The 15,087-nt window shown below is 39.0% G+C and overlaps 1 protein-coding gene across 3 annotated transcripts in view; it reads left to right on the top strand.

The window, feature by feature from the left end:
• USF3 (upstream transcription factor family member 3) overlaps positions 1 to 15,087 on the top strand; it is a 53,611-nt gene that overhangs the window by 18,650 nt on the left and 19,874 nt on the right. The window contains exons 2-5 of one of the 3 annotated variants that reach the window (XM_055424954.2): positions 5,744 to 5,859; positions 8,803 to 8,867; positions 10,530 to 10,558; positions 12,668 to 12,750. In XM_055424954.2, the coding sequence (XP_055280929.1) occupies positions 8,821 to 8,867; positions 10,530 to 10,558; positions 12,668 to 12,750 (159 nt within the window). In that variant the 5' untranslated portion in view covers positions 5,744 to 5,859; positions 8,803 to 8,820. Of the gene's footprint in view, positions 1 to 5,743; positions 5,869 to 8,802; positions 8,868 to 10,529; positions 10,559 to 12,667; positions 12,751 to 15,087 lie in introns of all 3 variants that reach the window. The other 2 variants (XM_055425130.2, XM_055425042.2) reach the window with 2 other exon arrangements.

Genomic DNA, 15,087 nt, shown 5'->3' with positions numbered 1-15,087 from the left:
AACATATGGTAGTTCTATTTTTAATTTTTTGAGGAACCTCCGTGCTGTTTTCCATAATGGCTGTACCAATTTATGTTTTCACCAATGGTGTCCAAGGATTACCTTTTCTCCACATCCTTGCTAAACCTTATCTTTTGACTTTTGATAACATCAATTCTAACAGGTGTGAAGTAAGATATCTTTGTGGTTTTGATTTGCATGTACCTGATGATTAATGACGTTGAGCATCTTTTCAAATACACATTGTCATCTGTATGTCTTCTTTGGAATATATATTCTTCCTTAAATGTAAATATATTTTTAAAAGAAACTTCAGGGGATTAAGTGGCAGTGACCTTGAAAGAGCCTTTTGAGATGCTGGTAATGTTCTATATATTGATCTAAGTGGTGGTTGTATGGTTGTATCCTTGTATAAAAATACATGAGGCGTTTCCTGGTGGTCTAGTGCTTAGGATTCTGGGCTTTTGGTGCTGTGGCCTGGGTTCAGTCCCTGGTTGGGGAACTGAGATTCTGCAAGCCATGCAACACAGTCAAAAAAAAAAAAGAGAGAGAAAATAAATTGTAGGTGGTTAGAGTGAACTTAAATTAGTGATTTATTGTATGTAAGTTATATATCGATAAAAAAGAAGAAAATCCTAACTGCGTTGTCCTTTTTTCCATTTTACTGTAGACTAGGGGACTTCATTTTACTTCAGATCAGGGCTAGGCTAGTTTCTGTGGATTGCTGTTCAAGAACCACTGATCTTAAGATACAATCTGAACACATTCATTAGGTGTAAAATATTCCTTTACAGTCTGGTCCAGGTTCCCTTTCTGCCCCCAACCCCCCCAAATTAGAATTCTCAGATAAAACATTATAAAGTTCTGTGGTGAAAATAATAAATGAGAACACTGGTTGCCTCTGTGGGAGTAGGGGAAGGGATTGACAGGAAGGGTCATGAGAGAACTTTCTCTGATGATAATAATGCTCTGCGCCTAGATAGGGGTTGTGTCACACAGGTATATGCATTTGTCAAAACTCACTGATTGTGAGTTTGTGCATTTTACTAATATGTAAACTGCAATACTTTGGCCACCTCATGTGACGAGTTGACTCACTGGAAAAGACTCTGATGCTGGGAAAGGTTGAGGGCGGGAGGAGACAGGGACGACAGAGAATGAGATGGCTGGATGGCATCACTGACTCTGTGGACATGAGTTTGAGTGAACTCCGGGAGTTAGTGATGGACAGGGAGGCCTGGTGTGCTGTGATTCATGGGGTCGTGGAGAGTTGGACACGACTGAGCGACTGAACTGAACTGAACTGACTGAAGCTTTTCTTCATGGGGAAAAAAGTTACCTCATGGGGAAAAAGATATGGTTTGGGGACTTCCCTGGTTTCCCAGTGGTTAGAACTTCGCCTCCCAGTGCAGGGAGTGCAGGTTCGATTCCTGACCAGCGAGTTAAGGTCCCACAAGTGTCACAGTCAAAAAACCAGAATATAAACAACAGAAGCAGTGTTGTAACAAATTCAATAAAGACTTTACAAATGGTCCACGTCAAAAAAAAAAAAGATGTGATTTTTTGATGCAGGGGTTCTGAAGGCCACATTTTGAGAACCACTGAATTTGACTAATTTCAGAAATAGCTTTCTTACCATGAAAAATAATAATCCATAGATTACTAATGTAACATTTTGACAGTTTTCTTTAAAAATTCATGATACTTTAAATATTTTAAAGGGTCTATTTGTATTTGGTTATATAAATATTGTATTAAAAGTGCTGTTTCCTTATTAGTAGAGTAATAAGGGGTGAGTCGGACACGACTGAGCGACTGAACTGAACTGAACTGAACTGAAGTGGACAAGGATTCATAACAATATTATATAGTTCTTTGTTCCAGTAAATGTTCTTTTTCAGTGTCAGGAATGCAGTTTTAATATCAGGAAATACTGGTCATGGAAGTAATTTTGCATTGAATTAGGTTAATTGAATTGGTTAAAATGTGCTTTGAGATGGGTATTTATAGTGACATTTGGTAAACTGCGTGATTCTGATTTGAGGTTCTATTCCTCTTTCAGTAAACTGTTGGCTTTCACCCCAGTGCAATATATTGATTGTGTCTACTTATGTGATAGGGCTCTATTGTCATTTGCTTTAAGATCCTAGATGTTTTAAAAAAGTAACACTTTTACTTCATGTATCTTAATTGTAACATGAATCTGGAAAGTTTAAAAAAAGAAAAAAAAGGACAACTGAAGGGGAGCAACTGCAACAGTGATATTAACCACCAAATGCTGACTCATGTGGGTGTGAGGCAAATCTGCCCCTACTGCTTTATAGGTAAGATTATCTGGCCACCTCTCATACTGCATCCCAAACTATCTCTCCTACAGAAAGTGTTGGTCAGCTCCCGGAATTTCACCAAAATAACTGCCTGTGCTTTCAAGTTGTCCTGATAAGAACCACCTGGGGGCACTCATTAAATTTCAGGCTACTCCCAAGAAATAGATTTAAAGGACTAGATCTGATAGATAGAGTACCTGATGAACTCTGGATGGAGGTTCGTGACATTGTACAGGATACAGGGACCAAGACTATCCCCATGAAAAAGAAATCCAAAAAAGCAAAATGGCTGTCTGAGGAGGCCTTACAAATAGCTGTGAAAAGAAGAGAAGCGAAAAGCAAAGGAGAAAAGGTAAGACATAAGCATCTGAATGCAGAGTTCCAAAGAATAGCAAGGAGAGATAAGAAAGCCTTCCTCAGTGATCAATGCAAAGAAATAGAGGAAAAAAACAGAATAGGAAAAACAAGAGACCTTGTCAAGGAAATTAAAGATATCAAGGGAACATTTCATGCAAAGATGGGCTCGATAAAGGACAGAAATGGTATGGACCTAACAGAAGCAGAAGATATTAAGAAGAGGTGGCAAGAATACACAGAAGATCTGTACAAAAAAGATCTTCACGACGAAGATAATCACGATGGCGTGATCACTCACCTGGAGCCAGACATCTTGGAATGTGAAGTCAAGTGGGCCTTAGAAAGCATCACTGCAAACAAAGCTAGTGGAGGTGATGGAATTCCAATTGAGCTATTTCAAATCCTGAAAGATGATGCTGTGAAAGTGCTGCACTCAATATGCCAGCAAATTTGGAAAACTCAGCAGTGGCCACAGGACTGGAAAACGTCAGTCTTCATTCCAATCCCAAAGAAAGGCAATGCCAAAGAATGCTCAAACTACCACACAATTGCACTCATCTCACACGCTAGTAAAGTCATACTCAAAATTCTCCAAGCCAGGCTTCAGCAATATGTGAACCGTGAACGTCCAGACGTTCAAGCAGGTTTTAGAAAAGGCAGAGGCACCAGAGATCAAATTGCCAACATCCACTGGATCATGGAGAAAGCAAGAGAGTTCCAGAAAAACATCTATTTCTGCTTCATTGACTATGCCAAAGCCTTTGACTGTGTGGATCACAATAAACTGTGGAACATTCTGAAAGAGATGGGAATACCAGACCACCTGACCTGCCTCTTGAGAAACCTGTATGCAGGTCAGGAAGCAACAGTTAGAACTGGACATGGAACAACAGACTGGTTCCAAATAGGAAAAGGAGTGCGTCAAGGCTGTATATTGTCACCCTGCTTATTTAACTTCTATGCAGAGTACATCATGAGGAACGCTGGGCTGGAAGAAGCACAAGCTGGAATCAAGATTGCTGGGAGAAATATCAATAACCTCAGATATGCAGATGACACTACCCTTATGGCAGAAAGTGAAGAGGAACTCAAAAGCCTCTTGATGAAAGTGAAAGAGGAGAGTGAAAAGGTTGGCTTGAAGCTCAACATTCAGAAAACGAAGATCATGGCATCTGGTCCCATCGCTTCATGGGAAATAGATGGGGAAACAGTGGAAACAGTGTCAGACTTTATTTTTTTGGGCTCCAAAATCACTGCAGATGCTGATTGCAGCCATGAAATTAAAAGACGCTTGCTCCTTGGAAGGAAAGTTATGACCAACCTAGATAGCATATTAAAAAGCAGAGATATTACTTTGCCAACCAAGGTCCGTCTAGTCAAGGCTATGGTTTTTCCCGTGGTCATGTATGAATGTGAGAGTTGGACTGTGAAGAAAGCTGATTGCCGAAGAATTGATGCTTTTGAACTGTGGTGTTGGAGAAGACTCTTGAGAGTCCCTTGGACTGCAAGGAGATCCAACCAGTCCATTCTAGAGGAGATCAATCCTGGGTGTTCATTGGTAGGACTGATGCTAAAGCTGAAACTGCAATACTTTGGCCACCTCATGCGACAAGTTGACTCGCTGGAAAAGAGTCTGATGCTAGGAGGGATTGGGGGTGGGAGGAGAAGGGGACGACAGAGAATGAGATGGCTGGATGGCATCACCGACTCTGTGGACATGAGTTTCAGTCAACTCCGGGAGTTGGTGATGGACAGGGAGGCCTGGCGTGCTGTGATTCATGGGGTCGCAAAGAGTCGGACATGACTGAGCGACTGAATTGAACTGGACTGAACTGAACCTTGGAGATCGGAATTCCTTCTTTTGAGACAGATTTAGTGCATCTGGGATGAGCTGAGAATCGATATTTTTAAACTGCGTCTCCTCCCACCCCCAGTCCCTCCTAGCATCAGACTCTTTTCCAGTCCAGTGAGTCAACTCTTCGCATGAGGTGGCCAAAGTATTGGAGTTTCAGCTTCAGCATCAGTCTTTCCAATGAATATTCAGAACTGATCTCCTTTAGGATGGACTGGTTGGCTCTCCTTGCAGGACAAAGGACTCAAGAGTCTTCTCCCAACACTGCAGTTCAAAAGCACCAATTCTGTGGCCCTCCTTAGCACTTCTCATTTGTCTGGGATGAAGTCCCCAATTTTTTTGGTGGGGGTTGGGGGGAGGCAGGGTGGGAGCCATGCTGCAGGTTTTGTGGGATCTTAGTTCCTTGAGCAGGGACTGAACCCCGGCCTAAGACAAGGAAAGTACCTGCTGGATGATCAGGAAATTCTCCCCATGTTGACGTTTTTTAAGAACACATACAATGTGCAGATGTGAGAGCTGTCTTCCTGATGCCTTTAATGGGAGGTCCTTGAATAAGTCTCCAGTCACTCTCACAAGAGAGAATGGAGAAGTAGGAGATTGAAGGAAAGATAATTTTAGAATTGATGACAACTTGGAGAAGGCAATGGCAAGCCACTCCAGTACTCTTGCCTAGAAAATCCTATGGATGGATGAGCCTGGTAGGCTGCAGTCCGTGGGGTCACTAAGGGTCGGACATGACTGAGCGACTTCACTTTCACTTTTCACTTTCACACATTGGAGAAGGAAATGGCAACCCACTCCAGTGTTCTTGCCTGGAGAATCCCAGGGACAGGGGAGCCTGATGGGCTTCCGTCTATGGGGTCACACAGAGTCGGACACGACTGAATGACTTAGCAGCAGCAGCAGTGTAAAAGCTAGGCAGAAGGCAAGTGAAAGTGAGCCATCATAAGAAAAGAGAGACTCACCTCCTGGAGACTGTCCAGTGGCTGCTGTGCTACCATTTTTGTGGGGGTGGAGCCTGCATAACCCACTGGGAAGTGACTTTTGAAAGCAAGTAGGTTCATTAACTTTTAAGAGGTGCGGAGAATTCAGGATCACCCTGTAGGCCACAGAAAATCTGCCTGCCTGCCCTAGGTTGCTAGTGCTTGTTTTATTTCATGCTGCTAATGGAAACCTATAAACATTCACTGATTTTTCTCTTGTGTAGTAAGAAGAAAACATAACTTATAGACCATCTTCTGACAGAAGATGATAGATTTGGATCAGAAACGGGAGGCGTTGGAAGCCAGGAATCAAAAGTGAAGAGATTCTGCAAGCCCTTGGGTGAGAAAGGTGACAGGGATTGATTTATTTACTCACGTGTCCCACATTGTATAATGTGAACTTGCTTTTAGGCTGATCTGGACTTCGTAAATATTAGGGAGAAAGTGGAATAAATAAGCTGCCAGAAATAGATCTAGAGCACACATTTCTTCTCAGGCTGATTCAGTCAGAACTTTTCTGTCAGCACCTTGTCTGCATCTACTTCTACTTCTTTCCCAGAACTCTTCTCCCTCCTTTCTAGAGCTAAAGCCTTAACCCGAAATACATCATCAGTATCCATGGCTGTTGTTGTTGAGTCACTGAGTCATGTCTGACTCTTTGTGACCCCATGTACTGCAGCAGGCCAGGCTCCCCTGTCCTTCACTGTCTCCTGGAGTTTGCTCAAACTCATGTCCATTGACTCCGTGATGCTATCTGAACATCTCATCCTCTCTCGTCCCCTTCTCCTCTTGCCCTCAATCTTTCCCAGCATCAGGGCCTTTTCCAGTGAGTCAGCTTTTCACATCACGTGGCCAAAGTATTGGAGCTTCAGCATCAGTCCTTTCAATGAACATTCAGGGTTGATTTCCTTTAGGCTTGACTGGTTTGATCTCCTTGCTGTCCAAGGGACTCTCAAGAATCTTCTCCAGGACACAATTTGAAAGCATCAATTATTTGACTTTCAGCCTTCTTTATGGTCCAACTCTTACATCTGTACATAACTACTGGAAAAACCATAGCTTTGACTAAATAGACTTCTCTCGGCAAAGTGATATCTCTGCTTTTAAATACACTGTCTAGGTTTGTCATAGCTTTTCTTCCAAGGAGCAAGTATCTTTTAATTTCAAGGCTGCCGTCACCATCTGCAGTGATTTTGGAGCCCAAGAAAATAAAGTCTGCCACTGTTTCCACTTTTCCCCATATATTTGCCATTAAATGATGGGACTGGATGCCATGATCTTAGTTTTTCTGAATGTTGACTTTTAAGCCAACTTTTTCACTCTTCTCTTTTACCCCCATCAAGAGGTTCTTTAGGTCCTCTTTGCTTTCTGCCATTAGAGTCATATCATCTGCATATCTGAGGCTACTGATATTTCTCCCAGCAGTCTTAATTCTAGCTTGTGATTCATTAGCCTGGCCTTTCGCATGATGTTCTCTGTGTAGAAGTTAAATGAGCAGGATGACGATGTACAGCCTTGTTGTACTGTTTTCCCTGTTTGAACCGGTTGTTCCATATAAGGTTCTAGCTGTTGCTTCTTGGTTCATATACAACTTACTCAGGAGACAGGTAAAGTGGTCTGGCATTCCCATCTCTTTAAGAATTTTCTACAGTTTGTTGTGATCCACACAGTCAAGGGCTTTTGCATAGTCAATGAAGCAGAAGTAGATGTTTTTCTGGAATTCTCTTGCTTTCTCTGTGATTCATCTGATGTTAGCAATTTGATCTCTGGTTCCCTGCCTTTTCTAAATTCAGCTTGTACATCTGGAAGTTCTTAGTTCATGCACTGCTGAAGCCTAACTTGAAGTATTTTGAGCATTATCTTGCTAGCATGTGAAATGAGCACAATTGTACAGTAGTTTGAACATTGTTTGGCATTGCCCTTTTTTGGGATTGGAATGAAAGTTGAACCTTTTCCAGTTCTGTGGCCATTGCTGAGTTTTCCAAATTTGCTGGCATATTGAGTGCAATACTTTAACAGCATCATCTTCTAGGATTTGAAATAGCTCAGCTGGAATTCTATCACCTCCACTAGCTTCGTTCATAGTAATGCTTCCTAAGGCCCACTTGACTTCACACTCCAGGATGTCTGGCTCTAAGTGAGTGACCACATCATTGTGGTTATCCAGGTCATTTATATCCATGGCTAACACTGATTAAATCCTTACTACAACTAGGCACCATGCTGTTGTCCTTCCTTGCATTATTTCATCTTTTCTTTCTTGAAACAACCCAGTGATCTCGATACTGTGATTATGATCCACTTTCTAGATGAAATGTCTGAGTTTCCAAGAGGTTACACAACTTGCCCAGGACCTCACAACTAGGAAATGGCAGAACCAGATTTTAAACTCACACTGACTCCAGTTCCTTACTTTCTGCCTTCAGATAGAAAATGGGAAACTGCACTTGCAACCTCTTGCAGTATATCAGAACAGGTAGCCCAACCTGACAGGCCTCTTTTGAAAGATTGCCAATCCCTGGGATTTAAAGGCATTAAAGTTATTGCAAAATTCTTAAAAATCAGAAAAGAGAGAGAAATCATCTATAATATTCCTGGGCTTATATAACTGTGATTAATATCGTAATATATTTGCTTTCAGGCTTTTTGAGTGTATTTTCATATAATATATGTATTCTTTAGTATCATGGTATTTTAAGTATTAATAGAATTTTCATACTCAAACTCAGATTTTAATGATTCTGAAGTGATAATGTTTAAAACTTTTAGCAGTTTAAAATGAAAGAAGCCCAGCAAACGAGTAAATGAGTGAATGCTTGCTTCCACATGTGGGATAGCACATATTTGTGCAATTGTCACTGGGTTTTCCTGCATTCAGAGAGAATGACCATTGTTTTCAATTATGTATCATGAGCAAAGAACATATTCTCCCAACTCAAGTATGTTTTACCTGTCTTTCCAGATCTTGCTCAGATCTGTACCCCCTTTAGGCTTTTCTTGATTTCCCAATCTGTAATGATCTTTCTTTTCTCCAGTGTTCTCAAGCTTTCCTGGCTATTCCTCACATTTGACATTCACCATGTTCTCCACCTGCTGGTTATAATATTTTTTGTCCTATCTTCTTATACTTTTTTTCCTGTCCACAATACCTAATCCAGTGCTTTTTCATGATGTCACTTTTATTTTTTTAGCATCTTGGTATTCAAACTGAATTGCTATTAATCAGTTTCTCCCGGATACTAGAATGCTTTAGACTTCTGACATGTCTTTTCATGCCTTGTAGGTTCCTATCACTGTAATCATGCCAGAAATGACAGAGAATGAGACTCCTACAAAAAAGCAGCACAGGTATGAAGCCACAGTCTGAAAATAATACAGTTTTGGCAGATAAGCAGAATTGGTCCCCACTTTTTGAAATAGGTAGTCCTTTAGGGAACTTTAATTTGGCTGTCTAGAAAACCATTACTCTTCAAAAATAGCTGCGGATAAATATAAATAGATATATGGAAAGGGGTATATGTCCTTTGAATTCTGCTAGCAATATAAGTGGTAAAGTGACTATCAGTAGTTAAAACAGTGTAATACCTAAATATATGCTAAATGTTTAGTTTCTTCTGAGATTTTTTACTTGCATTCAATATTAGTCTTTGTGGTGGATGCAAAGTTCACTTAGACTGAAGTCAGTTTAAATAGACATTTTTGTGACTTTACGAACCATTAATGCCAGTATACACATCAGTATAACATTAGTTCTGGTTCCTTGTATAATACCTCCTTCAGAATTTCTGTCATTTTGGTCAATGTTTCTGCTTAGAACCGCATGACCAGTGGTTCCATTATTAAATATTACAATCATTGTTAGAGATTAGATAGCTATTAAAGAATGCTTCGGAGAAGGCAATGGCAAGCCACTCCAGTACTCTTGCCTAGAAAATCCCATGGATGGAGGAGCCTGGTAGGCTGCAGTCCATGGGGTCACTAAGAGTCGGACACAACTGAGCGACTTCACTTTCACTTTTCACTTTCATGCATTGGAGAAGGCAATGGCAACGCACTCCAGTGTTCTTGCCTGGAGAATCCCAGGGACGGGGAGCCTGGTGGGCTGCTGTCTATGGGATCGCACAGAGTCGGATATGACTGAAGGGACTTAGCAGCAGCAGCAGCAGAGAATGCTTATGTATTGAATAATGGTATATATGGGAAAGTTGGTGATTTTTGAGAAAATGTAAGAATTTGGATAGCCTGATGTACATAAATGCAAAAGATGTCTCAGATGCCAATTGTTAGTGTATGAGTGCCGGTGCCTGCCACACTTCCCTCCCGGGGATTACAAGGTTCCTCTTTACTGTTTGTCTTCTTTACACAGTCACCCCTACCCTTAGCCAGTGCCAGAGCAAACATCGGAAATCAGCTACAGTTGACCCTTGAACATAGTGGTAGTTAGGGTATAGCCAGACCTCTTATTCACGGTTCTTCTGTATCCATGGTTCCATATGCATGGATTCAACGAACTCTGGTTCTTATGGTACTATCAGTTCAGTTCACTTCAGTCGCTCAGTCGTGTCCGACTCTCCGTGACCCCATACTTATGGTACTGTAGAATTCACTATTGAAGAAAATCTCTGTATAAGTGAACAAGTCCCAGATCATGTTGTTTAAGGGTCAACAGTACTTGGATATCACTTTAGGAGTTGACTAGCTCCTTAATTACATTTTTCAGATAGGTCAGTTTTCATGACTGATTTACTTTCCAACCAATGACTTTGGGGTAAGAGAAAATAGAGAATAATAGTTTCTTTCCATAGTTGTGAATTCTGAATTTATACTGATGTATCTGCAGTCAGGTTTTTATACCATAATCTATTATTGAGAAAATTTTCTCAATAAGATGGCTTCTTATTGATACAACAAATACAAATTCATCAAATTAATTTTTATGGTTCTCAAAATATAAAGTAAAATGTTTTCCTATTATTTTCATGTTCCTATTATCTATATTTTCTATTTCAGAAAGAAAAATCGGGAGACACACAATGCAGGTAGAAACAATACCTTAAATTTTATTTGTTAGCATTTTTTGTATTCAAAATGAAATTACACTGTAGCTGATTGTGTTTTCATGTTATGAGCACAGAATCATTATTCATTACATTCTAGGAAAGTGTTCTTTTATTGTTTGGGGTTTTATTTTTCATTTTTTAAAACTGAAGTAAAGTTGATGTGCAATATTATATAAATTACAAGTATATGACATAGTGACTCACAATTTTTAAAAGTTATACTCCATATATAGTCATTATAAAATATTGGCTGTATTCCCTATGTTGTACAATATAGCTTATTTATGTTATACGTAATGATTTGTGCTGTATTGTTTTTAGTTGACAAAGTACTCCCTAAGTCTCATGAAGACTTATAGTCTATTTAGCTAATTTAAGGATTAGTATACTGCTGGAACTAGTATTTTAAGTGATTTCACCCACTGAGGAATTCCAGATATACTCCTTATGGAAAGAGTGAAGAGTATGTGTCTGCAGAAATTTTAGAGGAGGCTACCTGCCTACAGGAGTTGGGAAGAAATGGCTGTAGATTTTAAAGGTACTTGAAATGTGACCAGTATTAAATTAAGCTGTGGAATCCTCAATTATAAGAAGAAATATAGGAAAAAAACTTTGCTTTTATCTTTAATATCAGAATTACAAACCATAGCCAGGTAAACATTTATAGAAGTAATTGTGCATACATTGACAATTTGATATGTTGTTTAACATTTTATTTTCCATCAGGGACTATAGTCAGATCTAAAAATATATATTTAATTGTTTCTTTTACTCTATAAATAATATCTTCCTTTCCCTAATGAAAGGAACCTGGGGAAAACTTTATCTATGGAAAGAAGTATTGAACACTGATGGGACACTGCTGCTCCCCAGAATGGGAATTCGCTGCATGTGAATTCCCTGTTATCACTGTGGATAGAGTCTTAATGTTGTTTTTGTTGTTGTTTTGTCTACACACGTTAGACAATGTGCTCTTAGATAGCAACAAATATTATTGTTAGAGCATTCAGAAGAGTGGTGAGCTCTATTTTATTGCTCTGTGTGGATTTTTTGCCCTATCAGTACATCTAAATTTTTTTTTTTTTGCCTTATGAGCTAAATCTTTTTATTGGAATTAAATGTCACATGGGACAATAAATATGTCCTGATAGTAATTTATTGGGAAAGTAAATCACTATCATTAAGAGGGTGTTCTCACTGCAAGATTATGAGGTGAAAAATATATATATTTGTGAAATAAGACCTACTTATGCTGTATCTGAAAGGTCATCTTCTTAGAAGCACTGAAATCCTTTGTTAAAAGGAAGATTTTAGAAAATTAACAAAATGTAAACCAATTTTTCTATTTTCAGTACCTTGTAGAAACTATTTAGATCATCTCGTGTGTCTTCTTGCCTCTTTCATACAGCTTTTAAAGTTGTAGCATGCAGGCCTGGAACATTTCTCACAAGTTGTCAGTTGTCTAGCTCCTTAGATGGGGCAAAGTGAACAGCACAGACACCATAGAGAAAAATAAGCCACTGCCTTTTCTCATCTATTTTAAGTCACAACTAACAGCTATTTCTACTCCAAAAATGCTTTCTAGTCAGCCTAAAAGGTGTTTTAAAGTTCTTTAATCTGCCTGGAGAGGTCTAATTTGCTGTTTGCTATAAAGCAGCAGCTTTCTAGTAACATAACTAGTAGCGGATTCTTGAAATTTAGTTATCATTAAAATCTCTAATAATTACTTGAAATATAATAATGACCTAAGAGTAATACAGTATTAGTAATTTGTTTTTGTAATTTGAATTTAATTATTATAGATCCCTTTATTTAAAATCCAAATAAAATGTGATTAAAGGTGGAGAAAGCTTTTGGGGAGGTGGGGGAGAGGAAAAAAAAAAAGTATGACTTGTATTGATTTCCGTAACACTAAACTTAGAATATGACGTTCTTAGAAATCTTATTATGGTTATTTGTATTCAGTAGACACTGTTTGATAAGACATTCTTTGAGATTTCTTTACCTAAAATTTCTTTACCCTTGGAGAATGAGGCACTTTGGCAGCAGGACTGCATGGTTTGATAAATGAATTTTCTCTCTATCTAGTGGAGAGGCATAGAAAGAAGAAAATCAACGCTGGGATAAACAGAATAGGAGAGCTGATCCCATGCTCTCCTGCACTGAAACAGGTAAGAAATCCTCTTATATTTTAAACAGTTGCTTGTGATTAGATAATTCCCTAAGTTGTTTCTGTGCTCAGAATGATTATATTTGTTCCCTGTCAAAAAATATTTTTTTAGAGTTAATAATTGCCTCATTATTTTTCATTTGCTCAATTTTTTTTTTACATATCTCTAATTCTTTCCACATCTCCCAACAGACTCTTACTATAATTTCTGCATGGTCATATTGCCATGAAATTTCATTTTCCCTATTTTTCCTTTGAGATTTTTCTTCTGGAACCCTCTACCCTTCTTTTTTGGTCTCAATTAGTTGGTCTCTTTCAAATCTTCTGTTTTTTGTTTTTGGCCAGGTGGCACGTGGGATCTTAGTTCCCTGACCAAGGACAGAACCCATGGCCTCTGTAGTGGAAGCACAGTCTTAGCCACTGGATCACGGGGGAAGTCCTCAACTCTTCTGTTTTTAACTTCAGCTCTCATATTTTTAATTTCCACATCTTTTTTTCTTATTGTCTTGGTTCCTTTTATATTGTTTTTGATGATGCAGTATTATCTCATCTTTGAGAATAATATTAGGGTTTTGGTTTTTAAAAATGTTTCTCCTCTGTTTTGATGTTTTGCCTTTCTTTTTGGAGACATTCCTTAAATGTTTAATGATACCTCAGCTGTTTTTTTTTCATATTTGAGAAGGAGGCGTTAAAAAGCTGATTGAACAGGCTTATCTTTTGGTGGTCCTAATGGTTTAGTGATTGTCTGATGATCTAGTGTTGTTGTAGTTGCTGTTATTGAATGAAAAAATGCCAACATTTGTGGATTTTCTTCTTTTGGAATTAGCTGTTAGTTTTCATTTTCTGGAGAAGGATCCTTCACCACCCTACCTAGTAGTGGGGATGGTGGCAAGAGGACTAGCTCATACCATTATTCTGGGAGCTGGGGCAGGGAACGGTTGCTGGAGAGTCTCATGCTTTAGGAAGCATTGTTTTACTTCCCCACCCACCATGGTTTCGCTTAGGAGCCTCATCTTGTCAACTTCTGTGCCGTGAAAGTATCTCTGAGGCTGAAATCCTCGGGTTCAAATTTCACAGAAAAGAAACTTGTCTCCTGTGGTTGGGGAGGAGTGGAAGTCATCCAGTTGCATGGGGTGTGCATGGGGACTGGTTCTTATTACAAAAGAAGAATCTTTCTACCAGTCCCCTCGATTTTTAACCCCATGCCTCACCCCACCTTCCCTGGTCGCTGGAGCTTCCCAGTCCTAAACCATCCCAGACGTTTGTTGGGGAGGGCCAGATCAATTTGTTCATTTCTCAGCACTGTTTCCCTCAGCAAGTTCTTATAATTCAGCTTCTTTTCATTCTTCCCTGCAAGGTGGTACCCAGTCTTGCATAAATGTGTTTTTCAGTCTTCTTAAAAATACACTTTTTGTTTTCTTAACCCAAAAGCAAACTGAAGGGCTGGCACTGTGTCTCCTGATTGTTTTTCTTTCCCCATATCTCAGAGTATAGTAACTGCTCAGTAAGCTTTGTTATTTGCCTAGTGAAATATTCCTCCTCTTGGCTTTTATTCCTACAAGTTTCTCTGAAAGGAAACCATAATCATTTCTTTCTTGGTGTCCTAGCGTGTGCAGTGGAAGCCAGTATTGGTTTCTAGAAGTTGAATAGATTTAGACTGACTTCACTTTTGCCTCATGTCCCCACCCCTGTCTGCAGTAGAGAACAGCAGGTGGGCATTATCAATTGCTTTTGTCTCAACTTTTGCTTTAAGAAAGGACATTATCTTAGTTTTAGTTTGATGTAGTCCGTTTTGTTTATTTTTGCTATTGTTTTCCTTGCTTTAGGAGACAGAAGGAAATATTGCTACAATTTATGTCAAAGAATGTTCTGCCTGTGTTTTCTTCTAGGAGTGTTATGGTTTCCAGTCTTACATTTAAGTCTTTAATTCATTTTCAGTTTATTTTGTGTATGGTGTGAGAAAATTTCCAATTTTATTCTTTTATGTGTAGCTGTCCAGTTTTCCCATGTACTGAAGAGATTGTCTTTTTTCCTCAAAGTATTCTTGGCTCCTTTGTCATAGATTAACTGACCATAAATGGATAGGTTTATTTCTGGGCTCTCTATTCTGTTCATTGCTCTGTGTGTGTTAGGACAGTACCATATTGTTTTGATTACTGCAGCTTTGTAGTATAATTTGAAATAAATAAGCATGATACCTCCAACTTTGTTCCTTTTCAAGATTGTTTCCATCCAAATATTGAAATTATTTGTTCTAGTTCTGTGAAAAATGCCATTGGTATTTTGATTTTGCGTTGAATCTGTAGAATGCCTTGGGTAGTATGCTCATTTTAAAAAT

This window comes from Moschus berezovskii, chromosome 1 (assembly GCF_049115385.1).
Source record: "Moschus berezovskii isolate FMDL1 chromosome 1, NW_MosBer_1.0, whole genome shotgun sequence".
Classification (NCBI taxonomy): Eukaryota; Metazoa; Chordata; class Mammalia; order Artiodactyla; family Moschidae; genus Moschus; species Moschus berezovskii.
This window is presented reverse-complemented; position numbering and strand designations above follow the sequence as displayed.